The sequence below is a fragment of the Rhipicephalus microplus genome, chromosome 5 (assembly GCF_043290135.1).
Source record: "Rhipicephalus microplus isolate Deutch F79 chromosome 5, USDA_Rmic, whole genome shotgun sequence".
NCBI lineage: Eukaryota > Metazoa > Arthropoda > Arachnida > Ixodida > Ixodidae > Rhipicephalus > Rhipicephalus microplus.
Window position 1 is genome coordinate 83,114,583 of NC_134704.1, and position 26,002 is coordinate 83,140,584.

The 26,002-nt window shown below is 47.0% G+C and overlaps 1 protein-coding gene across 1 annotated transcript in view; it reads right to left on the reverse strand.

Annotated features, from left to right (window-relative positions):
• LOC142817849 (cadherin-like and PC-esterase domain-containing protein 1) overlaps nucleotides 1-26,002 on the reverse strand; it is a 226,033-nt gene that overhangs the window by 85,382 nt on the left and 114,649 nt on the right. The window contains exon 4 of the mRNA XM_075895727.1: nucleotides 18,234-18,355. Coding sequence (XP_075751842.1) covers nucleotides 18,234-18,355 — 122 coding nt within the window. The remainder of the gene's footprint in view (nucleotides 1-18,233; nucleotides 18,356-26,002) is intronic.

Below are 26,002 nucleotides of genomic sequence, written 5' to 3' on the forward strand. Positions count from 1 at the left end.
ATCTTAAAATGATGCTATTCCAGCATTTCTGACACGCACTGTTCTTCAGAAGGCATGGCAGAAAAGAAATGGTATATCACCTGTACTTGGCGAGAAAGTGATATTGTCCCAAGGCAACATTGTTAAGGAGCAACCTAACCTTGAGGTGAAGGAAGTTTTAAAATAGGAGCCTCTCCGTAGTCGTTTTTCATTAAGAAGTATGAAGGCACGAAGTGGCGGAGGGGGGGGGGGGGGGGTTCAGGTCGAGAATGTCTCGATAGACAGTAAAGATAAGCCGCATTACAACATGTCATGCTATCCTATGAGGTATCAGAATGAAAACCATTCAAACTTCTCTCACATCTCGTGTACAGTAGACCAGACTGCGGGTAGTGTTTTCGGTCACGCAGAGTTAACCCAAGACTCAAGACACGACCCTACTCTACTCGTGTGTTCACGGTAAATGGCGTCAAAAGAAAGCAAGGTTTGTAAGACACCGTGTACGAGAGAGAGGTCTCGGTCTTTTCATTGCAACACAAAGGGAGTATACGCGATGCTCTGAAGAGAAAGAGCTAATTCCTCGCTTCCTTGAGCACGATCGAAAGCAGAGAGTTGATTGATTTCTGGGGTTTAACGTCCCAAAACCACCATTTGATTATGAGAGACGCCGTAGTGGAGGGCTCCGGAAATTTTGACCACCTGGGGTTCTTTAACGTGCACCCAAATCTGAGTACACGGGCCTACAACACTTCCGCCTCCATCGGAAATGCAGCCGCCGCAGCCGGGAATTGAACCCGCGACCTGCGGGTCAGCAGCCGAGTACCTTAGCCACTAGACCACCGCGGCGGGGCGAAAGCAGAGAGTTCTTCAGCGGTGTTGAGAGGGCCTGTTCAACGGGCGCTCGAGGATTGCGTGCCACCTAGCGGTGTCAGCGTAAACACCCATCTAATCCTATAGCCGACAGGCAACAGTGGCGTCACCCGAGACCCTTCTTCCCTCTTGCGTATTTCTCGTCCTGACTGTGCACTTCTCACGCACTCCAGCTCAGCCTCTCGGAGACATCGATTGCCTGGCCTCTGTTCCATGTCACGCAGCTACTTTATCCGTTCGCGTGCACTTTCACCACCTCCGCTGTCGTTAATCCGGTTGCAATTAATGTTTTTTTGCACCCTGCCTAATTTCCGAGGTGTAAAGGCTCTTCTAAGTTCGTTTCGTTTCATTGAGTTAATCGTGTAAAGCTAATGAGTGCAGTCTCCCAGCTACCGTCGGCGAAATGCGTTAGGATTCACCGTGAAAAGTCCTCGACGAAATGCACGCACACACAGACACACACACAAAGTTTTTCTAAAACACAAACATCTCAGTAACGCTGGGAAGTGAACTACTGCTTTCAGGAAGTTTGTGTTGTGATAAAGACAAAAAGAAGGTAAGTTATACGCATTATAACGTCATGGCATTACTTGTGGAGTTGAATTGAAGCGAAATAGGAGAGTAAAGGCAAGGTGTAATGTTCTAAGCCAGAAGGATATCCATGTTAGCTGTACTTCACTATTTGTCTATAAACAAAAATTAACAGAGATACCGCCCTTATACAGCTCTACGTACACAACGAAGTGACATAGCTGTAATTTTATAAAAGCCGTAAATGAACGTGTTTAAATCTCACTGTGTTTATTTTTCGTTTGAATGAAACATCGAAATACGCAGTTCTCCGATGTAAAGATGTTAGCCTTGCAATACGGAGGGTTTTGTTGCTAAATTCACATGAGAGGTATTGAAAATGTGATTTCAGCAAAAAGGCTCTCCTGGGCACGTACAACTTCATTCGTATGAATATATACGATCGAAGTAGTACGTGCATTTTAAGTACGAACTACTTAGCGAAGAACCAAAGCAAACACTCTGACGAGAGGTCACTCCTATGGCGAGAGAGAAGAGGAAGGCCGTGAAGTTAACCAGATATTGGAATCTGGTTTGCTACCCAGCACTGAGGTAGAGGAAACGGGCAAAAAAAAAAAAAAGGCGTAGAGAATGACAAAAACGGAGAGAAAAAATGCACGTGCGTTAAGAAGAAAACAAAACAACACACATGCAGGAAGGTCGTTCTGGCTACAACCGTGCAGAAAAGCCAATCGATCGCAAGAAGCGCAGTAGCGCTTGCATGGCCTTCTTCTGTGACGTTGAATCCTGGCAATATTGTCAAATTCTTTCCTTCAACAGAGGTTAATTATCTAATTTGCTGAGCTCATTGCGAAGGCATAGTAACTTTCCACTCTACTATAGGAAGTCACAAAATGAATGTCGTATGGCTGCTTCGTCACCGCAGTGGTCTCAGGCAGCATTCTCGGACACCCAACGCGCAAAGCGTATGCATTCGTAAACGCAACGCCCAACCACAGCCTATACATGGAAGGGTCACGTCTGCTCGCCGTAACCCCGGAGGGACTTCAAGACTTAACGTAGGGTCGAAAGAGTACAGTAGGGCATGCTTGAAGTGCCGCTGATTACATAGTGACGTGCTTTGCTGGCAAGCAAGCCAGTGAAGCTTCCGTGCAGCATCGGTCCTAGAAAGCGGTAGCAGCAATTCATGGTCTACTGCGTGTGCTGAGCGGGCAGCTTGATTGGCCCGTTCTTTGCCGATGATACCGCAGTAACAGGGTAACTACTGGAATGTAATTCGGTGCCCTGCCTCAATTATGTGCTGTATAACCTCGGCGATTCCTAGTAGCAGCTGCTCGCGCGGTCCACGGCGTAAGACTGACACTGGAGACTGCAGTACCGCCTTCAAGTCGTAGAAAATAGACCACTTGCATGTAGGTTGATCAATCACAAATTGTAACACAGTTCGAAGGGCTGCCTATTCTGCTGCCGTTGATGTTTTTGCGTGGGATTTCGTGAATTTAATCGTCGCGACCAACCTTCGTATCGCGACTGCTCCAGTTCAGGTATTCGGCAGAACTGATCCGTCAGTGTATATATGTATGGACCATTCAAGCACATATTAGTACCAAAGAGTGACCGCACATGCTGAATCGATCCCAACATTTTTCTCTCCTGCTGCCAGGCCTGTGACTTCTTCAGCCAAATATTAACATTGCCATACCTGGCGTAGAGAAAAAAAGTTGTCGTCACCAGCTCTTAAACGCCTCGAACTACTACCATTGAACATCAGTCTAAAGCGTACTATACCGTGCATCACGCATGCAACTACTGCTTACTCAACCCACGAGCTTGCTCAACCACACAAGAACTAATAATAATATTAACTATTCGTGAGGTTTTACGCTCCAATACGACGATGTGATCACGTGGCACGTCGTACTGGAAGGCTACGGAAATTCTAACCAGCTAATGTTCATTACCGTGCAGTGACACAGCTTATTGCCCCCGCCTCTGATATTTTGTCTCTATCCAAATGCGACCGATAGAAGCAGGATCGAACCCGCGACTTTCGGCTCAGCACACGAGCACCGTAACATCTGTACCATACCACCATCGCGGAAGCAGATACAAAACTCAATAGTGAATAACTCACAGGGTCATTTGTACAAGCTCCTAAAATGACTTGAAAGCCAAAGCAGCCTTTTTCTTCGTCTTTGCAGTTCACTTTATTCATATTGTGAGCACGGCAAGCGAATGACTCTTCAATCTCTTTAGATATCATCATCACCTGTAGATCCTCGTCGTCTGTAAATATCATCACCCGTGTGATTTAGCTCGAGCCTGGATGAATAAACGGGTTCCTCACAAGTGGTGGACGGTGCTTTCCGTTTCCCCAAGTCCTCTCGCCCGTTCTCGCTGGAGCTCCGCTCGGGTCGTCACATACAAACCCCTGCCATGGCGGCCCCAGAAAACCCCGGCCCATCCAACGTCACCGTCGTAGTGCAACCACTGACACCCGCTTCACCCAACAACATTCGCCTGCGTGATCCACCTGTGTTTTCTGGTCTCCGAGGCGATGATGTCGAAGACTGGATCAAGAACTACGACCTCGTCAGCGACTTGAACAGGTGGGACAATCCACAGAAGTTGCGCAGCGTCCCATTTTCCTTGTCCGATGTTGCCAAAACTTGGTTCTGGAACCATTACCCAGATCTTCCCGACTGGGACACTTTCGAGCAGCAACTTCGTCAAATTTTCGGTGCCCCTACAGTTCGCGCTGAGGCAGCAAAAAAGATGCTCGCTGAACGCACGCAGCTGCCGGATGAATCTTACACCTCGTATATTGAGGTTGTCCTTGCACTGTGCATGCGTGTTAACTCCATCATGTCTTAGAAATACCAAATACGCCATGTCAATAAAGGCATCAACACTATCGCCTTGAACGCCCTCGCCACGCCAAATCCTGCCACCACCCAGGACGTGATAACCATCTGTCAGCGACTTGACAAGCATCAGTCTCTTTGCCTCTGCTACGATGCCACCGACATTCGTTTGCCTGTACCCCTCAACTTGCGAGCGCATATTCGCGACATCGTTCGGGAAGAGCTTCACAGCCACTTCTCTTTCTGCGGTGCGAATGTTACTCTCCCTTCTGCAAAAGATAGCTTACGAGACCTGATTAAACAAGAGATCGCGTCCGCATCGCGTCCGACGTGATCCAACGGTCCCTGCGCGCGCCAGACGCCCACTTACGCTGAAGTTTCCGCGCTCTCTGCCGCACCCACCGTTTTTGTGCCTACACCAGCAGACTATGCTCCTGTGGCTTCGTTGTCACCGCCAGTGCGTGCACCGCCTTACTACGCACCTCAGCGCCCTCCTCAGCCAATCTATTACTACTGCGGCTATCGAGGACATATCGCTCAGTTTCGTCGAAGACGCCAACAAGATGTGCAACGCGACTACGCTCCTGAAGTACATCGAAGCTTCCGTCTGACCATGAACTACCTACGACTACCCTCTCGCACGTCCTATTACCGTTCACCGTCTCCTACCTACCGTACTGACTTGCCTGGGAATTCCCGTCGTACGTTTCACCGCAGTTCGCCTGGGCGAGGTCGCCGTTCACTGTTGCCTCTGCGGCCCGCCTCGCATTTCACAAACCCTCAAGCGGAAAACTCCCCGATGCAATTTTAGGAGGGGAAACTGCATCCACCGGACAGCTAACAATCCTCCAGAGCGGCCATTGAATTTGATAGTAGTGTTTGTAGAAGGTGTACGCGTTGAGGCTCTTGTAGACACTGGCTTTGCCGTTTCGATTATTTATGCTGATTTTTTTCCGCCTTTGAAAAGTCACCACGCCTTATGGCAGCCCACCTCTCCGTGCAGCGACCAACGCTCTCATTCGTCCACTTGCACAGTGTACCGTACGTGTCTGCATAGAAGGTATTCGTCATCACATCGTTTTCGCGGTATTTCGTAAGTGCACCGACGCTCTCATTCTGCAGTGGGATTTTGTCTTCTGCGTCCGCTTTAATATCTTGTCCTCAGCACCTCCTGCACCTAAATGCCACTAACTATTCGCCGCTTGAACACGATGGATGCATCTGCCTTATCACCACGTTAGATTATGTACTTCGGACATACATCGAAGAAATCATAAGTGTTAATTGCACCAACATTGTGGATGGTGACGTACTAATTCTCCCTTACGGCCATACCCTACGTAGGGGCATTGTGATCACACCGGGGCTCATTCGCTTCTGCGATGGGTCTACCTACCTAACCGCCTTAAATCAAACGCCCGAGTGTGTAGAGCTCCCCTGTGGCTCAACAGTATCTTGCGCGGTTGACAGTGAGCCTGTTGCGATTGTTACTCTTCCGAACAACAACTACAACGATGTCCCAAAGTCACAATCACTGCCATTCAATGCCTCTTCCACACCTGTGTCGGCAACCATAAGCACTGACTTAACACCTGCTCAAACTGAAGATTTGCTCACCCTGTTGAATAGACACCGTTCTATATTTCATGTGAACTCGCCCGTCCTCAGCATGACTACCACCGCTACTCACAACATCCAGATTGACGGCTCTCGTATTGCACATTGGTGTCCATATCGCGTGTCTCAGGCTTGAACTTGTATAGCGCATTACGGGGAAGAAGAAACGGCCGAGCAGACCGAAACAAGAGGACAGAGCGCTAACTTCCAACTCTGAGTTGGAAGTTAGCGCTCTGTCCTCTTGTGTCGGTCTGCTCGGCCGTTTCTTCTTCCCCGTAATGCGCTATACAAGTTCAAGTACGACGAACCAACTCGCCCAATCTTCAACACTCGTGTCTCAGGCAGCGAAAGATTATCGAGGAAAACGTCTCAGACATGCTACGACGCAACATCATACGTTTGGACTCAGTAATGCGCTCAACACCTTCTAACGCATGATAGATGGTGAATTGCGTGGTTTGAAGAGAAAAACGTGTCTGTTCTATTTCTATGACATAGTAGTGTATTATTCCACGTTCTCGCAGCATCTACAACGTCTTGATTAAGTCCTCACATGCCTTGCAAAAGCCGTTCTACAGCTTAACCTCAAGAAATGTACCTTTGCCAGCAAGACAATCAAGTTTTTCAGCCACCTCGTCAGCAAAGAAGGAATTCGGCCGGACCCCTAGAAGCTTGCTGCCGTTCTCGATTTTCCTCGTCCACTATACGTCAAAAGGACCGGCGCAGCTTTCTTGGGTTATCTTCTTACTTCCGGCGCTTCATACATGGCTTCGCAGAACTTGCGTCTCCGCTCCATCAACTCCTCGCAAGGAACGTCACCTTCGTTTGGTCTGAAGACTGCGAAAGCGCTTTCACGGCATTGAAGCAAGCCCTCAACGTCGGATCCGGCACTGTGTCACTTCGATCCAACCGCACCCACCATTCTTCACACCGACGCAAGTAGTAATGGTCGAGGTGTGGTACTCTTGCAGCGTGACAAAAACTCACGCGAACGTGTCGTTGCTTCCGCAAGTCGTGTTCTTAACGCTGCAGAAAAGAATTTCACTATCACCGAGCAGGATTGTCTTGGTGTTGTTTGGGTAGTGCAAAGATTCCAACCATATTTTCACGGCCATCATTTTACCGTCGTTACCAACCATAACGCCCTATGGTGGCTTTCATCGCTCGAAAACTTACCAGTTCGCTGGGCGCCTCACCTGCAAAAGTACGACTTCGATGTCGCCTATAGATCTTGGAAAAAGCATCTAGATGCTGATGCTCGATCACACTGTCCTTTGCCCAGCGGAGGCCACTCACCATCGATACTCCAAAACGAGGGGTACCTCTCCAGTCGCAGTGCCAAGTTGATCACATGGCACCCTATCCGTCCTTGTTTCACAACAACGTGTCCACCCATACTGCCACACCATTGCTGACCACTTGACTGGCTCTACTACTCCTCCAAACCACAGACTTTGTCGAGAACTTAAACAATTTAAGCTGGTCGGTGGTTTTTTATACTGCTTCATTTACCACATCGATGGCAAAAAGTAAGTACCCGTCATCCCACATTCTCTGCAACTTGAAGTTCTGGAAGCCTTTCATGAAGGTCCAACCGCCACTCATCTAGGCTATCACAAGACTTACGACAAAAAACGAAGTCGTTGTTTTTCGCCTGGCCTCTCTGCAGCCGTCGCTAAGTACGTCGCCTCCTGTGTCAATTGGCAATGCCGAAAACGACCGATAGCTGCTCCGGCTGGCTTAATGCACCCTCTTCCTTGTCCCGCCTTGCCTTTTGAAGTCGTTGGAATCGACTTGTATGCCCCTCTTCCTATATCATCCATTAGAAACAGCTGTATTGTCATGGCCGTCGAACACCTTACCCGCTACGCAGAAACAGCTTCTATACCATCTGGGACTGCCACTGAGGTCGCCGATTTCTTTCTTCGCCACATTTTTTTGCGCCATGGAGCTCCGCGCATTCTCCTGGGCGATCGAGGCAAAGTCTTTTTCTCTTCTATTGTCGAGCAACTTTTGCTTGCCTCGAACACTGTTCACAAGACCCCTTCTAGCTACCACCCGCAGTCTAACGGTTTGACTGAACGCTTTCATCGGACCTTATCGGACATGATCGCCATGTACATTCCCCCAACCATATGAACTGGGATGAACTTCTACCCTTCGTGACATTCACCTATAATACAGCTGCTCAACGCACTACCGGCTTTTCTCCATTTTTTCTCGTCTATGGTCGCTCGCCGAGTTTCGCTCTGGACGTCTCTTTCCTTTCGGCCCCTGCACCCTCGACGGCTCCTTTCTCAGAAGAATTTTCATCTCGTCTCGCACACTGCCCGCGTTAACACGGGCTCTCTCAAAACACTCGAAAATCTCGCTATGACTCGTCTCATCGTGTTGTGAGTTCTTCCCCTGGTGACGAAGTTCTTCTATGAACTCCACTGCGCGTCCCCGGCTTATGCGACAAATTCATCAGTTGCTTCATTGGACCGTACACGGTCATAACCACTAGGCCACGACCGAGGGTACATGCCGTACATGGTGGTCGAATATACATCTCTTGTAATTTACCGCGTTTCTTCTTTTAGCACTAATCCTGATCATCGTTGCCGGGGGACAGAAATATTGAACGTATCTCGTTTAAAGCCTTATACGCGACGCATTTCATGACACTCTCAGGCAACCAGGCGGTCGCTTTCACCGCGCGGGGGAATTAGTCTAAGCGCGACAAGCGAATGACTCTCCATTCTCTTTAGATATCATCATCATCTGTACATCTTCATCATCTGTAAATATCGTCACCAGTATGATTTAGCTCGAGCCTGGCTGAACAAACCAGTTCCTCACAATATTAATACTGGTATTGAAGCCCATAGTCACATTTCCCATTAGCTGAGGCAAGCACTGCTGTTCTCCTTAAAAGGCCTTAAAGAGGAAGAACAGTGACCTCGTTTAGGTTAACAAAATGCATCCTGAGAAGTCTCATGTCATATGTTTCACTATAATAAGTTATTTATTAGCAGAAAAAATTAGGTCGAAGTTTTTTTTAATTTTGCGCTAAAATCACGTGACTTAGTAAATTTCATGATGTATTTTCAGCTTTCCGTGGCATTGGCTCAATTAAATTTTTTGGAACTTCGTATGCTAAGTCTATGACATCCACATATTACGATGTGCTTCATGTTTATCGATAGGAAGCTGCGTAGCACCCAACAGGCGCTTTCGAAATTTCTCACACCGCGGTGTTTGGTGGGGGAACTTCAAGATGGCGTCAGCACCCGCATTTGTTTTTCTAGCGTTTTCTGGATTACTAAGCGTCATGTTGTGGTAAGTGTGGTATATTGGTGATTGTGAGATTATACTTTACTAATACGCGAAAAATCGTTTTTGCTCTTTAGTGTCTCTTTAAAGAGCGCAGTTCACCATTTCCTTCACTTACATATCGTTCTATGACTGCTCTTTATAAATTCGGCAAATAATTTTCTAGAGTGGGAAACACCCAATTTTTTATATTTCATTCACGATAAGTTGAAATTCCACCAACTTACAGCTTTTGCAGCAGCTCTGCTACACGATATTAAACAACGGGGGTCCCTGCATTTCTATTTCGTAACGGCGTGCTCTTGACTACGATCTTGGAATAGCAATGCGAAGAAGGTCGGAGATAAAAATTAGAAAGGAAAGGAAATCGGAGTAGGCAAATCTGGGTCCTATACTTTGTTTATTCTTTTCTGAATGGCAATCCTTGCCTTGTAGCAATATGGGGTAGCAACAAGAACATACAACGACACTACAATGCAGGCTAGACAAAGACAGCCCTTCGGAAGTAAGCTCGCAGAGAGAATAATAAAAACTCTGGCGGGAAACTGTACTATCGGCGGCTCCTAGGGAATATACATCTGGACGGCAACGAGGCGGCTCGGTATCTTTGTTTCCTATCTCCTCCGTTTCCGGATACGTGACCTGGCTTCTCGTTGAAGGGGCATCCGTCAGACCAGCCCTTCTTTGCGCGTAGGCCACGTCTGGGCCTTGGTACCCAACTTTACTAGGCCGAGGCCCCGGGAAATTCCCGAAATGAAGAGGGAACTGGAGGGCAATCGATGGGCGTGCTCGAGACGATAACCCCGCGGCACTCCACTCGGCTACTGTCTTGTTTGTCGTTATGTCTTTCTTCACGCCTCGATGGCACAGTTTTGTCGCGGGAACGTGGTTGGTGACACTGTCTGTCTCAGTGGCTGTATGCTGTCTGGAGCAGGAATAATTACCCATTTCTATGGTCTGCTGGAACGGTGGTGTGAGGATTACTGTTAATTGTTCAACACGCCTCACTATAGAAGCAACAATAGCACCAATGCTGACGTAAAAAACATTTCGCTGGAAGGCTTCCTTAGATGTGTGTTGAAGGAAGGGAGGAGGGGGGGGGGGCAAATACGGTGCTCGGCGATAGGTGACGGCGAGCGTGAGCGTGATCGTGGCGCATGGTGACTGCATCCGGTTAACGTGCGTGACGTCTACGCTTCCCAGTTGATCCGACCGCGCGCTGGAATCTTTCGTAACTCACGCCTGCCAGCTACAGCCGCTTCGCGAGATGCGGCACGTGAACGCAGTGTTTTGAAGCCACGGCAAGCAGCGTTCTACCGGTGCCACCAAAAACCACAGACTAGACGACGTTTTACCGGATGCAGACATCATCCATCACGAATGCACTGGCCTTCACCGACCCCGTCAACGCCGGCAGCCACGCGCTTCGAGAATTCCGTTTCATTCGCCAATCACTCTACTTATAACGTCATAAACTAATTTAAACAAGCAACCTTGCATCTGAACATAGATATGAGAGGAATATAAATAGATGACCTAAGACAGGCAATCACCTATATAGAAGAACAGTGGCGGACAATGTGGTAAATGTGGCACTTATCTGCGTAACCCTGCAATTCGTAGTTGACCTTCCGCCTCCATTTTCTCCAGTGTTTGGACTTCAGCTATTTTTATGCACGTATTCCATGCTAGTACATGCCCCTCTTATACAATCTAGCGCTCTGTGCGTGCGAACATAAAAAATTGTGTTTTTCGTTTATTGCGACGAAGACTTGCCTTTAAGGCATAATATTTTTTAGTTAAATGCGTGCTGTTAGGCCGGTGTTGTGTGTGTAGTGTCTTGTGGAATCTGTTTTCATGTATCCAGCGGTTGTAACTAGTTGTGTCGCTGTAGCGAAGGCCGGCTTGAGCGAGGTGACGGCAGCATTCTGGCTGCAACCCTTTACATGTCCATAAAAGGTGGTATGTATCTGCTTGCATCGCAGGAGTGGGACAATACGGACACGTATCACCAACTCGTAAATGTGACCAGTTCCATGACGATATAACGGCCAGTGTAAGGGTCACCCCTGCCTGAAGCCTCCTAAGCACAACTTGCTCCACCCTAGTAGGATGAGTGGGGAGGTGGAATGGGAGCACGTGTATCCTGCAGGAAAACATTTTTACGGGTATGGAGTAAGTTTAGGGGCTGAGGTGGAAGGGTAATGGCTGGAAGGTCTATGTCTGGAGGGCAGTGCGCCTGCTGGTCAGCAGCAATGTTGTGTGGGTTCGCAGCATGACCTTGAATCCAGTGTACTTTTACGCAAGTAGCCGTAATATGGTTCAGCCTATGAATCGCCTCGCTGATCTTCATCGCCTTGTGTACTTTCTTGAGCTCCTTAATAGCTCTTAAGGAATCAGTGTATACGTCAATCTGCCTAATTGTGGGCAGCTTAGAGGTAGCACCCTGGATTGCGTCGTGGATAGGTTGAAGCTCCATCACAAGAGGAGTGGCTTCCGTAGATAGATAACGCTGGTGGCCTCTGACAAAAGTATGCGTAGTACTCAGGAATGATGTCCTTCCGCCGTCTTGTGGGTTAGCAGCATCTGTATATAGTTTGCAGGTATTAGCGCATGGGGCCTCAATGATGGAGAGTTCACCAATTGTAGATGATGTATCGGAGCGCCGTAACTTTGTTGTTTCATTAGATGTGATGATGATGAATTCCCAGGGAGGCATAAACTCGGGCTGGTTGTCAATGCGAGAGCCACATTGAAAGTGAGCATGCAACGCAGCAACAACCGGTACAAGTTGCCTTTTGATTTCACGAGCTTTTTCTCTTTGCGTAACCAGCTCTGCAATTGTGTTAAGCTGGGCGTGCTCCTGTAAAGTTGGTATGGGAGTGATGCGAGGTAACGCTGTTATTGTGCGCATAGCATCACGGTTAATAGTCTCCAACTGTGCCAACTGGGCCAAAGTAAACCGTTGAAATTGCGCCTCGTATAAAATTCTTGGCTGCAGAACTGTGCGGACGAGCTGTCGAGCTACATGTGTACGAGCTCCAGCTGCTTTCAATGCGATGCGGCGAATCAGATGAAGTGTTTTTTGTGAAACTCTGTCTGACTTTTCGAAGCCAGTGAACTCCACTGCCGGACTGGTGAATATCAAGACCTAGTATGCGGACCTCCGAAGCCTCAGGAATGGTCACTGCACCTAGTGTAAATGCAAAGGGGCGCTGCTTGATTTTTCGGCGTCCTGCTTTGATAGATACCTGAACATATGATTTTTGGGCGAACATGTCTAACCCTGCGTTCCGAGTGTAGCTTTGAAGAACGCCAAGGGCTTTCTGAAGCTGTTGTGCTTGTCTTCAGACATCTTTATGTACAGACCATGAATTCACGTCATCAACGTATATCGGAAATCTCACATCTGAAATTCGGTGTAGTTGCCATGCTAGAGGTATTAGAGCAACGTTGAACGGGAGAGGAGCCAAAACGGATCCTTGCGGGACACCTCTGTTGGACATGAAGCAACCTTCAGGTTTGCGTCTACTCTTATCGCAAATGTGCGGTTGCGAAGAAAGGAGTAAATAAATTTTACTACCCGCAGTGGAAATCCGAGCTCGATGAGGTTGGATGAAATGACGTCATGGTTTATGTTCTCGTAAGCTTTCGTTACGTCTGTTGCTATTACAGTGCGTACTGCGTGGCTGTGTGGAGAAACTTGTAAAATGTCATCCGACAAGATATGAAGACCGTCTTCAGTCCCCGATTGAGAACGGAACCCGATTTGAGCCGGATGGTACTTCTTGTGTCGTTCAAGCCACCAGGAAACACGTGTGGCCAGCATCTTTTCAGCAAGCTTGCAGACAGTAGCAGTCAACGAAATTTGGCGCAATGATTGCAGGCTATTTGGAGACTTTCCAGGTTTCGGAATTGGGACGACAACTGAGCGTTTCCAATCAGATGGCATGTCCCCAGTTCCCCATACTTTATTAATATCCTGCAGAAGTGCATCCAGAGCTTCACCTTCCATGTTCTTGAAAACCTCGTATGGAATACCATCTGGACCAGGTGTTGTTCCTTGGTGAGAACTTTCAATCGCCGCTATTAGTTCAGCCATGCAGAAAGGACTGGATATATCGGATTTGGCACTTGGCTCGAGCTCATCGATTTCAGGGCAGGTTATAGAAGATGCGCTATCATATTTTGGGGCAAATGCTCTTGCAGCCTGCTCTGCAAATTCTTGTGGCGTACTTTGCATCGATAACCTCACGCTCGCTGCAGGGTCAGGTTGCTTGTAACCGCGTTCCATCGACCTGAACGTACGCCAAAGGGCTCTGTTTCCCATGCCAGGTTCAAGTTTTTCACACCACTCATGCCACCGCTGTCGAGAAAGCTGCTTTTCGTGCCGGCGCGCCTTTGCTGCTATATGGTTGGCATGTGCACGGCTACCTGTGCATCTGGATTCCTCGACGCATACAGCCCCACCTGACGTCGCTTCGCCCAGAGTCTCAAAAGAGCGAGGTCCGGTTGAGGTCGTTCTTCGTCAACGGTGGCCACGACTGTGTTACTGCGGAGCAGCTCTCGCAAAGCGGGAAGAATTTCTGTGGGCTCTGTGGGAACTTTCTCAGTTGACGATTCCCGAAATTTATCCCAATTCACGATCGCCACACGTCGTCGAATTTTTTGTGCATCTTTTTTGTAAACCAATAATTATTGGCTTATGATCACTACCCCAGGTATCCGACTCCACTCGCCATTGTGGCGTCCCAGGACCCAACCACCAAGTGAGATCTGGAGCGTGCGTTTGCGATGTTGAACGTACAGAGCAGGTATACACGGCGTGATGGTTCAACAGAGTAAATTTGGCAGCAGTCATGATGTTTTTAATCTGGCATCCTCGTTGGGAGTTGTGCTTGTATCCCCAATCTGTATGTGCTGCATTGAAATCTCAACTTACGAGGATAGGAATCCCCGGATACGTAGAACACAGATGTGCTATTCATTCCAAGTTAAGACGTGTACGCTGTGGTCTGGCATAAAAAGACACTAGTATGACAGGAGTCCTCAATGATCGTGTCAGAACAGCGACAACTTCTTGATTTTCACTGCACTATGGTGCCATAGTAATCATTGTATGAGGAATACGCGATGACACATACACTGTGGCTTTTCCCGGAGTTGACCCCATAGTCGTAGCACGCCTATCTGTAATGGACGGTTTATGATACGCATTAAAATAATACAAAAAGCACAGCTTATTATGCTCTTCAATAAGTAGCGCCCATACATGTAGCTTGTTGTACTCAAGCTTGCTTTTAATTTCTCCTAACTTTGAGCTTAAGCCTCGACTATTCCATTAAATAATTCAGTCACGTGGCAGCTGCTGCAGAGATTTAGCCATGATTCAAGCAATCCTGTATGCGGGCCGTCAGTTGAGCAAGCTGATCCAAAACTGCCGTCCAAACTGGTTGGTTGGCCCGTATTGTCGAGTGGGCTGCAAACGTAACTGGGGAATGCGCACTCAGTGATTCATTGCGCGTAGGTCCTGTTTTCTGGCGCTTCAGAATGACCAATACCTTATGTCTGGGTAGCATTTTTATTGTTATAGTAACGTTTATATCTCTCTTACCTTCTTCCAGTTTATACGCGATTATTCAAGAGTACGAATAATCGTGCATAAACTGGAAGAAGTCGAGAGAGATATAAACGTTACTATAACAATAAAAATGCTACTTCTTTGTCGCAACCCATAATAATGTTTGTTCTTTTTTCCATAGGAAAAAAGAACAAACACTGCTTTATCTTAAAAGAAAAAAAAATAGGGAACCTCTTGACGAAGCGAAAGCGCGTAACAAAGGGGGAACAACTGGGCAGAAAATGTAGATTCTAGTAGAAATGAAAGGACCATGAAATATAGTCTCAGATACCGACGTTTTTCTCGCATTGTGAGTAGGATCTCTATTTTTAAATCGTACCTAAAAGTAGCAAAAACCATCATGCGGTGCTACCTAGTGGAGGAGAATTGAAGCTGGATTATAAAATATGGAGTCGATCACTATCTTTTACGTAGCCGCGTATATCTTGAGGCTGTCATGCGCGCAAATCTAAGAGTTGGAGTGTGTATATTATTATGCAGCCCCGCTCAAATATGCGCTGCTTACGACGTACAAGAAGTTGCTCGGTGAAAAGCGGCGCTGCCGTTGCGGCCACCAGTCGACCAAGTCGAGCCACGGCGTATGCGCGTGGAATGCACGCATGCGCAGCAAACTACCACGCTTGACCCCGAACCAGTCTCGCGCTAACTGTTAGCAGCATGTGAGTAAAGACTTGCTGTTCACTATAGATATGAAAATTTTGATTACAAAGGTTTCGCGGCGTTTTCCACTTCATCATTCCGTGATTAGACACACTTACCAGTAAGCTTTCCGCTACGCTCAAAAAAATGGCACCATAAATAGTGGTTTTCAGTGCCTTTAAGCACTCTATCAAGTGCTAATACAAAATAATTGTATTGATCAGGTAGCAGTCAATCACCAATTATTTTCATGATTTTTGTACGAAATACGGGACAAATCTGCAGGCAGATAACCTCCTCCTTTCTCGCCGGCGGTTAGTCGCTATACTATTTCGGGGCACGTAAGACGTCAAAGCAGAAAGAATTACCAGCCAACGAGGCTGGTAGCTGATAGAATTGAGGGCACATATAAAAGGCAACGCAAGATCGAGCAGGAGGAGATATTGCTGGCCATTCTTCAAGAAGGGACTCGACAACGTGCCGTGCCTGAGCCTGGCGTGACTCGGGTATCGTCTTGCGTCGTCCCTGTACTGCTGACTGTGCCGCCACATGCCGTGAGTGAGCTCTTGCGAAAAGAATTGAGCGCTATAACACTGCTGAGTTCAGCAGAAAGCACGGAAGAAGAGAACAGAGATAAACGGAAGCACGCTTCTTCAGATTTCACTGACGCTTCGAATTTCGCTTATCTCTATGTGCTCCCGACTGCAAGCCAGTGCGTGTGGGCTCTGCTCATACCTGAAGCTCTCACACCGCCACCGCTTGGCGATGACGCATTCTCGCCAATTGAAGGATTCTTTGCATAGTGCTAAATAAACCACACGTCTCTGTATTTTTATACAACACCTAAGTCGGCGTTGCATTTTATGCCATTACGTATCAACTCTTTCTTGCAAAACCTCTGCGCCATTCGTACCATGTGGTGTGCCCGACCGGGATGCCGAAAACGTTTCTTATCTAAAACCAGCGGAGCTGCGCTCGAGAAGCCACGCACCTTTCCTCCCTCTACACCCAGTTTACATTACGTTGTTATCGGTGCAGAACCTGATACACATGGTTTCAGTGGCCCAGCTGCATGGCTGATGTGCGGTGGTCTAGAGAAGCATGGTGGATAGTTGCTGCGTAGCGCCTAGCATGCCGAGACTCAAGTAGCGTTCACGCGCTTTTATCACAAAAAAAGACATACAAGTATCCTGTACCATACCTCGTTTCCTGAACGAAAAGGCACGTTTATTTCACGAGAAGCAGCTTTGCTCGAAAGAAGGAGAAAAGTTCAGCAATTCTTGTAAAAGAAAAAAGATGGCAAAGCTTGCACGACTTCACAACCAAAAAAAGAGAAGAAAACATTACAGTAGAATGGTTGTTCTGTACGTAACGATAAAGTTTGTGTATAATTATTGTCGTGGTTTAACGTCCCAAAACAACGATAAATGGTTTTGAGAGACGCCATGCTGGAGTGCTGTGGAAATCTCTACCGCTTTCGGTTCTTCAACGTCCGCCTATATCTGAGCACACAGGCCTCAAGCACTCTCGCCGCGGCCGTTATTTGATCCCACCCCTTCAGGTCAGCAGCAGGGAACCTTAACCAGTAGATCCCCGTGGCGTTTAAGGCATGCGCCCATGGGAGGAGGGAGTGGTTGCCCACCGCTCCCTACTTCAAGTACCTCAACCTTGCAATGAATTCTCATTGTAGGGGCTTCAATAGGAGGAATTTGGGAGGGAGGGTGGCAAAGGGTGGTAGGCTAGAAGGTGAAACCTCAGCCCCCCCCCCCCCCCCCAACCACCATCAATACAAAAAAATTACGGCATATTCACGGGGTGAATGATGATGAATGGGCGAAGCTCCGGAGGGATTCATCGGTAAACTGTGAATCTTCCGTGTAATTCGCTCAGTCGATCATCATGTAAAGACGTGAGAAACGCTGTGTGTGTATATACACAAATCAACTTTTATTTGTTCTTAGACGATGGATGGCTTGCGATGTCCCTTGCCTCGCGCGCTCGCACATCGGGATTCTGTCTGCGAGCGCGCGCTGCTGCCGCCTTGCGCTCTCTCCGCTGTGCAGCCTTATCCATCCGGCGACTCCGAGCGCGCGCCAACAGCGAACGGATTTTATTACAACGCTCCCCCTAGCGTACGTCGTCGCACTAAATCGAACGATTGCCTTCAACCAATGACACGCGCCATATGTGACATCATTCCTATTTTATAAGATCTCGCGTCTTTCATCAACTACAAGTACCGCTTTCTAGTTTATAACATCTTGCATCTTTTCATCATCAGCTACAAGTACCACCATCTAGTAAACACTACAAGAACTAAACGAGAGGTGGCTACATACAGGAGACGGTACCGCCATCTAGTGAACACTGCAAGAACTAAACTAGAGGTGGCTACATACAGGCTACAGGGGACGCACAGCCCACGCCCTAAGGAGCTTCGCCCCTAAAACCTGTGCATTTCTATGAAACACATATTCACAACAGCCAGCTTGCGCCCATGATTCGGCTGCAATTGGCCGAAACGGACGCCTTTACATGTGGCAGGTGTGAGAAGCATACGAAATTCGGCTGCCAATTTCACCAGCCTGGTTTGCTCCGTACAACTGCGACTGTTCATATTTGTTGACTTTAGTAGTTTGACGTACATAAAATATACGGCGGTCCTTAAAACGTTCGTGGTGAGACATGTAGTCTCACTCATCGTTTCAGAGCAGCCGGTGTACGCCGAAGTTATTTAAGCACTTGAACGTTTTAAACGAACGCAACGTTGCACTGACCTCAACGAGCATCTTGCGTAGTCTGTTGTTGAGCGTGGTTGATCTGGCCGGTTGGACATCTCTTGCGCTGCGCTGGTTAACGGCATGGTCAGCCGAATTCCTTTGAAGAGAGTCGCCGAGCCCTGCAGGCGCAAGAAGAAAGCACAGTACACCACTATTATGTAAGCGAGCCTGTTGCTAGGTGGCACGGCATAGAATACAATCATGTTCGACATTTATAACAGCCAGCGAAAGAAATAACAGCAAATTTATAAGAGAAAAGGCAGATTGACATTTCCTTGGAACAGTTTCTTAATCTGCTTTTGGTCACTTAAGAAAGCGACAAAGAATCACACACACACACACACACACACATATATATATATATATATATATATATATATATATATATATATATATATATATATATATATATATATATATGACAAGTGACAGTGATCATAAAAAATTTATATTCTTACTCGGTGGGTCCAATCAAACAGCCTTGAACATAAGCCTACGTCAATGCACAATTCTGAGAGCCTCAATGGTGTGGTCTGTTGTTGCGTCCAGTTAAAGTCCAGTAACACGTTTTTCATTCGACCACCTGCCGTCAGTCAGGTGTCGAATGCTAATAAGGTGGTCGAATGCTAAGGTACGAAGCTAATTTGAATTATTCTCTATATTATTCAGGCAGGCAATAGTTATGCGTGTCCGGTGTATCCAATCACAGTTCGTGGATAATATGACTAAAATTGAGAAAATCAAGATTTTTTCCTTCGAAGGTTGATGATGATGACGACGATTATCGTCTATCATGACCAATTTTTCTTCATTTTCATCCACAACATGCACTTCACTAGCCCCGCCACGGTGGTCTAGTGGCTAAGGTACTCGGCTGCTGACCCGCAGGTCGCGGGATCAAATTCCGGCTGTGGCAGCTGCATTTCCGATGGAGGCGGAAATGTTGTAGGCCCGTGTACTCAGATTTGGGTGCCCGTTAAAGAACCCCAGGTGGTCGAAATTTCCGCAGCCCTCCACTACGGCGTCTCTCATAATCAAATAGTGGTTTTGGGACGTTAAACCCCACAAAATCAAATCAATCATGCACTTCACTACCATCATCACTGCCTCCTCAACATGACGATGGTTAAGTTTTTCGCCCCGGCATACTCTTCATGACTGCAGTCCTTTTTGTTTCTCACCTCAGAAAAAAATATATCTTTCTTCGTCATCATTTCAATCATCATCATCAACAACAACACTATAATTGTTTAAAAAATGTAGTGTGCACGTGTCATTTGAAGGGCCTTAAATTTCATATCCTCAATTCTTGGCCAATCCCCCTGAGTAGGCAAGAGCCATAGTGGAGGCATCATCATCATCATCTAAACCAACCACTGTCCTATAAAGCGCGAAGGTAGGCGCACGTATACAACGCCTAAAAAAATTTAATGTTCATGGCTGCAGGTAATTTTAGTACTGGTCCGTCTAATTAACCGTTTACTTGCTTACGCATACGAAGTGAGAGCTTTCTACGAGAACACGGCGAGTAGGAAGCGGGAAATCAACGACTTTCACTGGGCGTTGATGGGGCGCTTGTAATTGGGACACGTGCGGCGTGGTTCGGTTGTTTGCACTCGGGAGGGCTTGTTTGCCAGCCTTGCTACCACGGCTCAGTTGGTGCCTCTCCGAAGTGGGCTACGGCTACCAGAATTATTTTTTGTTTTTTGCAGAAAAAGTCGTCTCGTTTGTTGTTGTTGTTGTTTTAGACTAAGTTCTTGATTTTGCTGCCGTCACTGCTTGCCCTTGTCAAGCGCAGGTTTTTTTTTTACACTTTCTTTCTCTCTCACACACACAAACATGTCTTGTGGCTTTGCAGGGGAAAAAATTCCATGAAGTGTGAGCTGTACGGTCAGTAAGTGCAATGCTTCCAATGTGCAAGCAATATTAGCCCGCCTGAACGCACAAGCCAACAACGACCAGCAGTAATAACAATTATACCTGGGGTTTTACGTTCCTAAACCTCGACATGAATATGAATATGAAGCACGTAGTGCTGGGCTCTGGAAATTTAGATTGTCGGATTTTCTTCAACGTGCACTGCTATTGTACAGAGGAAGATCCTCTAGCATTTCACTATCCACCGAAATGCGATCGCCGCGGCTAGGGTCGAACGGGCTACCTTTGGGTCGGCTCGGAGATCCGCAACCGCTGTTCTACCGAGAAGGGTATGCTGATCGGCAGTAAAATGAACCGTTAATTATGAAGCAGCACTTGCAGAGAACAAGAAAAAAATGCTAAGTGATCGCAGAAAGATATGTCAATTAGTGACTTTAGTAGCAATACTTTCATTTACATACCGAATATTTTCATTCTTTGAGCTTCCAAGCGAACAACTTCACCTGTCTCAGCAAACGAATTTATACTAATTAAAATTTTGGCGCCTAATGATACCGAATAAACGTAGAGTCGAACGATGTAGTTAATAAATGCGCAGACAAACCAGAACAAACAGAAGAAATGGACGAACATTTTTCTCTTTTCTCTTCCAGGTGAATAGAGCAACAGTAAAATATTCAGCTTCCACGTTGGGCGTAGTTGTTCCAGTCTCTGACCCCCGTATTCACATACGCTCATCGACTCGACTTTCACCCTTCACTTGACCAAGTTGAGCACTGCGCCGCTGCTCCGCTGAAAATAACGCTGCGCTGCTCGAGAATCGCACCACATTATCGCTGATATGCAGTGATTTGCCTGACCTAGCGATGGCGCTTCCATCAGCTTACTGAAGTGAAGGTGAAGCGTTGAGTGAAGGGGCGTTCTAGAATACGGGGGTTAGCCTCTTTCCTGACAGCACTCGCTTTCGTCAAGGCCGTTACATCCACAACTTCTCACTCTTCGCTCTCCCGCCGATGCCGCAACATTGGTAAGGGAAACGCATACAACATCTGCTCTCCCAATCAAACCTGAAATGATTCTTGCTTCACCGGCACACAGAGTGACGATTGTCGTAACGTAAGGGCTTTCCGCATACCCACAAGGCATCCGTTTTCATCAGTCGCGACGCTCAATCTCGCGGACGCACAGTACCAGAGAAGTGAGGCACGCAGAGAATGCGCTTTGACGACGATGGGCCACGTGAATTGATTCGATGCACGTAATAAACATATAATCAAAGAGTTCCCCAGGCGCTGCAGTCGAGAGGACAGATGCACGTGCCGGAAAACAACCGTTCATAACTCGGACTGCGCCACGCGACGGTTAGTATTGCTTTTCGGGCCCGGGGATATCCCATAACCTCTGGCGCACAGCTGACGCCTTACCCGGTGGAGTCCAGTTGAATGACGTCTTTTTGAAGACACCGGAGGTCATACAGTGATCTATCTATCTATCTATCTATCTATCTATCTATCTATCTATCTATCTATCTATCTATCTATCTATCTATCTCTATCTATCTATCTATCTATCTGTCTGTCTGTCTGTCTGTCTGTCTGTCTGTCTGTCTGTCTGTCTCTCTGTCTGTCCGTCTGTCTCTCTGTCTGTCCGTCTGTCCGTCTATCTATCTATCTATCTATCTATCTATCTATCTACCTCTGCCGCGTTTTTTTTTCTCTCTATCCTTATCAAAATGGAAAGCTGACTTCCGTATCGCTTCACTGCTTCATTTTATAATGCCATTTCATAAAGCATTCCATTTGACCGCTGTATTGTCATGCCGACTCAAAATATATTTCAGCTTCGCTTCCAGGGAAAAAAAGGAGGGAGCAGACAACGCCATATCTGGGTGCCCATATTTCAATATTTATTTGCGTAATATAACGATAAATGAGAGAAAATTACAGCTTTTGACCGAAGCGCCCGCGGCTCCGTTAGTTTCATATTTCTTGCTCGCTGTCTGCACTGCGGGACAGCCGTGCGTCGGGCCATTCTTCTCGGTCGGGCCATCGGAAGTCGTAAATATGGAGGACGCACGGCAAAGACCCACTAGACAGGCCTCACGTTTGCTCCTGCCCTCCGCGGCTGCCCGCCCGCCCATGGTACCGCTTAAACCAGCCTGGCAGAACCCCTTCTTTTCAGCGTCCACCATCCACCAGCACCACCTTTCGTATACAACTGCGCCCTCGAGAAGTATACCGCACAACGTTGCTCACGTTCCAAGCTTTCTGCACCTGCTAGCTTTACATCTCTCTGCTCTCTTTCTCTTTCGTTCTGTGCCTGCAAGCATTGTAACTTACAGTCTTTGATTCTCGACACTAAAACTCTCTATTCCTGCGGCCATAGTTTTGATTTTTGTTTATCTTTTACTTTCCACGTTTCACTGCTGTCACCTTCGGTGGGCAGGCGATTTATGACGCACTTCTACTTCGTGGTACTGGCCGCTTTGGTCAACCTAGCGCTAATGTGTTTCGCTGAATCAAATGCTTCTGAATTAAAGTAACGTTTTCTTTTATATCGGCCGTTAGTGTTGGTATTAGGAAGAGCGTCATCGCGATACGGAATTGCGTCTGTGAGACAAAGAAACGGGGTGTGACTAGTGAGAGCGTCAAGAGATGAGAAAGAAAGAAAGTAAGAAAGAAGAAAAGAAAGAAATAGAGAGATAGTGAAAGAAAAATAAAGAAAACAGAAAAAAAGAAGGAAAGAAAGAAAGAAAGAAAGAAAGAAAGAAAGAAAGAAAGAAAGAAAGAAAGAAAGAAAGAAAGAAAGAAAGAAAGAAAGAAAGAAAAAAGATTTCGCTCTTTGACTACTTTCTTAAGGTACCACATTCCTGAAAATATATATATATATGTGTTGAGAAGAAGGAAAGGCTTGCCACGTGCTTGGAGGCATATTGTATACAACTGCCTTATATAATGCGCTCGTGTGCACTTGTCGAATGCTTGTAATTTGAGTTTTGAGTATTTGGCGCGAAGAATGCCAGTAAACCAGCGGCAAGTATGACGAGCCCGCGAAAGGAGTCTGGTGAACGAAAGTGCGAAGATTATCACCGGTACATAACAGCATTCGTTCGAAACTTTAATGGCAACAGATCCATTAATGCCACCAGAGAATGGAAGGTATCTGGCTTAAAGTAACTCAAACATGCAACGTGGCGGGGATTGCAAATAAAAAAGAATACACACTAAAGAAATTGAAGTGTCCCTCATGGTAATATCTGCAGAAAGCGAGGAGCAGAGACTTTTTTTTTTTTCAGCGAAGATCGCGTTCAGTGAGTCCTTCGGCAACGCTCGCGCTCGCATCAGAGCGCTGGCGTTCAAAGCGTGCAAACCACTCGGCATGCATGGCAGGAAAAGAACATAACGTGTTTCGATGCAGTGACTTCCCCTCTCTTCCTTCTTACCCTTTGCATCCCCCTCACATAACTACTCGTACCTTCCAATTCCATTTCCCGCCCTCTTCTATACAAAGATATGTTAACTTCACTTCCCCTTTATTCTCTCTACGTCACCCTCACATCTGTGCTCCTCACTCTCATCTTCCTTTCCTATACTCTTGCTTTACGGTGACATATACGGTTACGCTATGCTCTACCTTCTCCCCTTGTCGTTTCTTCTCTTCACCCACTCTACCCTTTCCCACTCACATTACTATACTACCCGCACCTATGCTATACTGTTGATGCTATGATTTACCCTTCCCATTTTCTTCTCACCCTCATATCACTCCTATTTATCCTCACTCTCTTCCCCACAACTTGCTCTACCACACTCCACATGGGTAGGCCGACATACACATGGTTCTGCGATGCTCTAACACTCTCTCCTTCTTCTCCTCCGCCCCATCGCTTCCCTTTCTCGCACTTTTACTACGCCATACCTGTCTACATTTCATTGATTGATTTATTTACAACAATAGTGTTGTGGCAGTACATTAGAGGGAAAAAAAGCTGATCAATGAGCTTCAGGCTGCCTTGGTCACCTTCAAGATGTTGGCGTAAACAGTTGTTACAAACAACAACGCAAAAATGCACTAATAATATATTGCACAGTTGCAGCCTGTATGTAAGAAAGAAGCGTGCTTGCACAGATAACATAAGAAAGTTTTGAAATCTTTTTCTTCGAAAAAGAACGAAAACGAAAACAGACGATACTTTGAAGACATGTTTATTGCAAGGTTATTAAGGTAGTCTCCGTGGTTATTTTAATGATGTTTTTGCAATGTCAACCCCCTCTTCTTTTCCTCCCTTCTCACCCTCTCTACCCTTGCCTGTGTTTCCTCATGGTCCCTTACGATCTTTATGAAGGAGGCTTACTGAACAGAACACGTCGGAGCTCCGTCGCTATAGCCCCTTAAAAACAGGCACCTCAACACGTATTGCGCAAAATGATATGTTCATTTGAGGTAGATGAGTATAACCCATAGACACCTTTGGCAAAGCTTACCTGACGCCTGGTCTAATAAAACAGGTGCGGCAGCGCTCAAGCCTACGACTCCTTCCACACTGCCTCCGCTTTCAGCGCCCTGTGAGGGTGAAAGAAACTGCTCATTCGGTTTCAGCGTAGCGCAAACGGGGCCCTCGAGGCAAGAGGCGAACGTTTCGGTGGTTCGAGTAACATACCTAGCCCACCTGGAGAAACAACGTAGAACACGGAGGCGCAGCAGCACACTGAAAACAGGGGAGGTCGTCGTGCCGCACGAGCACCGTGCGGTTAATTAGGTTTATGAAGGAGTGCAAAAACCGCGGGCCTCACGGCGCGCCGTCATGCTAATGCGAGCGTTCGTTTGCGTTTACGCCCGCTGCGAACATCACCGCGGCTGTTTTCCTTGCGGCCTCGGCGCTGAGCCAGCGCCGGCGTTGAGGAGTTACGGGCACTGTTTGATTAGGAAGAACGAGCTAATTTGCGCATGTGCGCTAGCTAGCATCCACGTCTACACGCGCACTGGCGACAATAAGTTTGTAACGCGCGAAAAGCGGACGCGCCGTTCTCTCGCACGGGCGCTTCGCCGAGCCCATCGGCGGCCACGGCACGAGAGGTGAAAGGTGCAGTGCACAAATGGGCTAGCGTACCGCCAACGCGTTTATAGTCCATGCTGGAAACTGCTTGTCTGAACGTGTACATCAGTGAGTGAGTGAGTGAGTGAGTGAGTGAGTGAGTGAGTGAGTGAATTGAGTGGACGAGTGTGTGAGGGAGTGAGTGAGTTGAGTGAGAGAGTGAGTGAGTGAATTGAGTGGGTGAGTGAGTAGCGGAGTGAGTGAGTTGAGTGAGAGAGTGAGTGAGTGAATGAGTGAGGGAGGGAGGGAGTGAACAGAGACATGTGTAAGTCAGTGAGAGGGAGAAATGTTTCAATGAAAAGCTCGAGATGTTCTCTTGTCTATTTCCTTGACGTGCTACTCCAGATGATTGGTGGTTGACTAAATGAAATAAATGAATATGCGAGTGAATAAATCAGCACGCTTATAAGTGTGTGCGAAAATGAATGAATGAATGAATGAATGAATGAATGAATGAATGAATGAATGAATGAATGAATCGTGGTGCACGAGGTTCCGTTTTTTTCTCGGAAGGGTTATCACATCCTGCATCAGGCCGGTGCCTGCTCCTCACCCAACAGGATGAAGCTTACTTTTATAAGATCATTATATAACTCACATCATTCCGTATCTACGTACTTCAGGTAGTCTCAAGCAGAATGGCCTCTACGTGATGGACTACACGCGCAAGTTGGCGTTACTTATCAGGCAAGAGAGAAAGCCAAGAAACTTTCATATGACTGTTAGCAACAAGGGCCATATATTAGAACAAGTTAACAGCCAGAAGTTCCTAGGTGTCTGGTTTCAAAAAGAC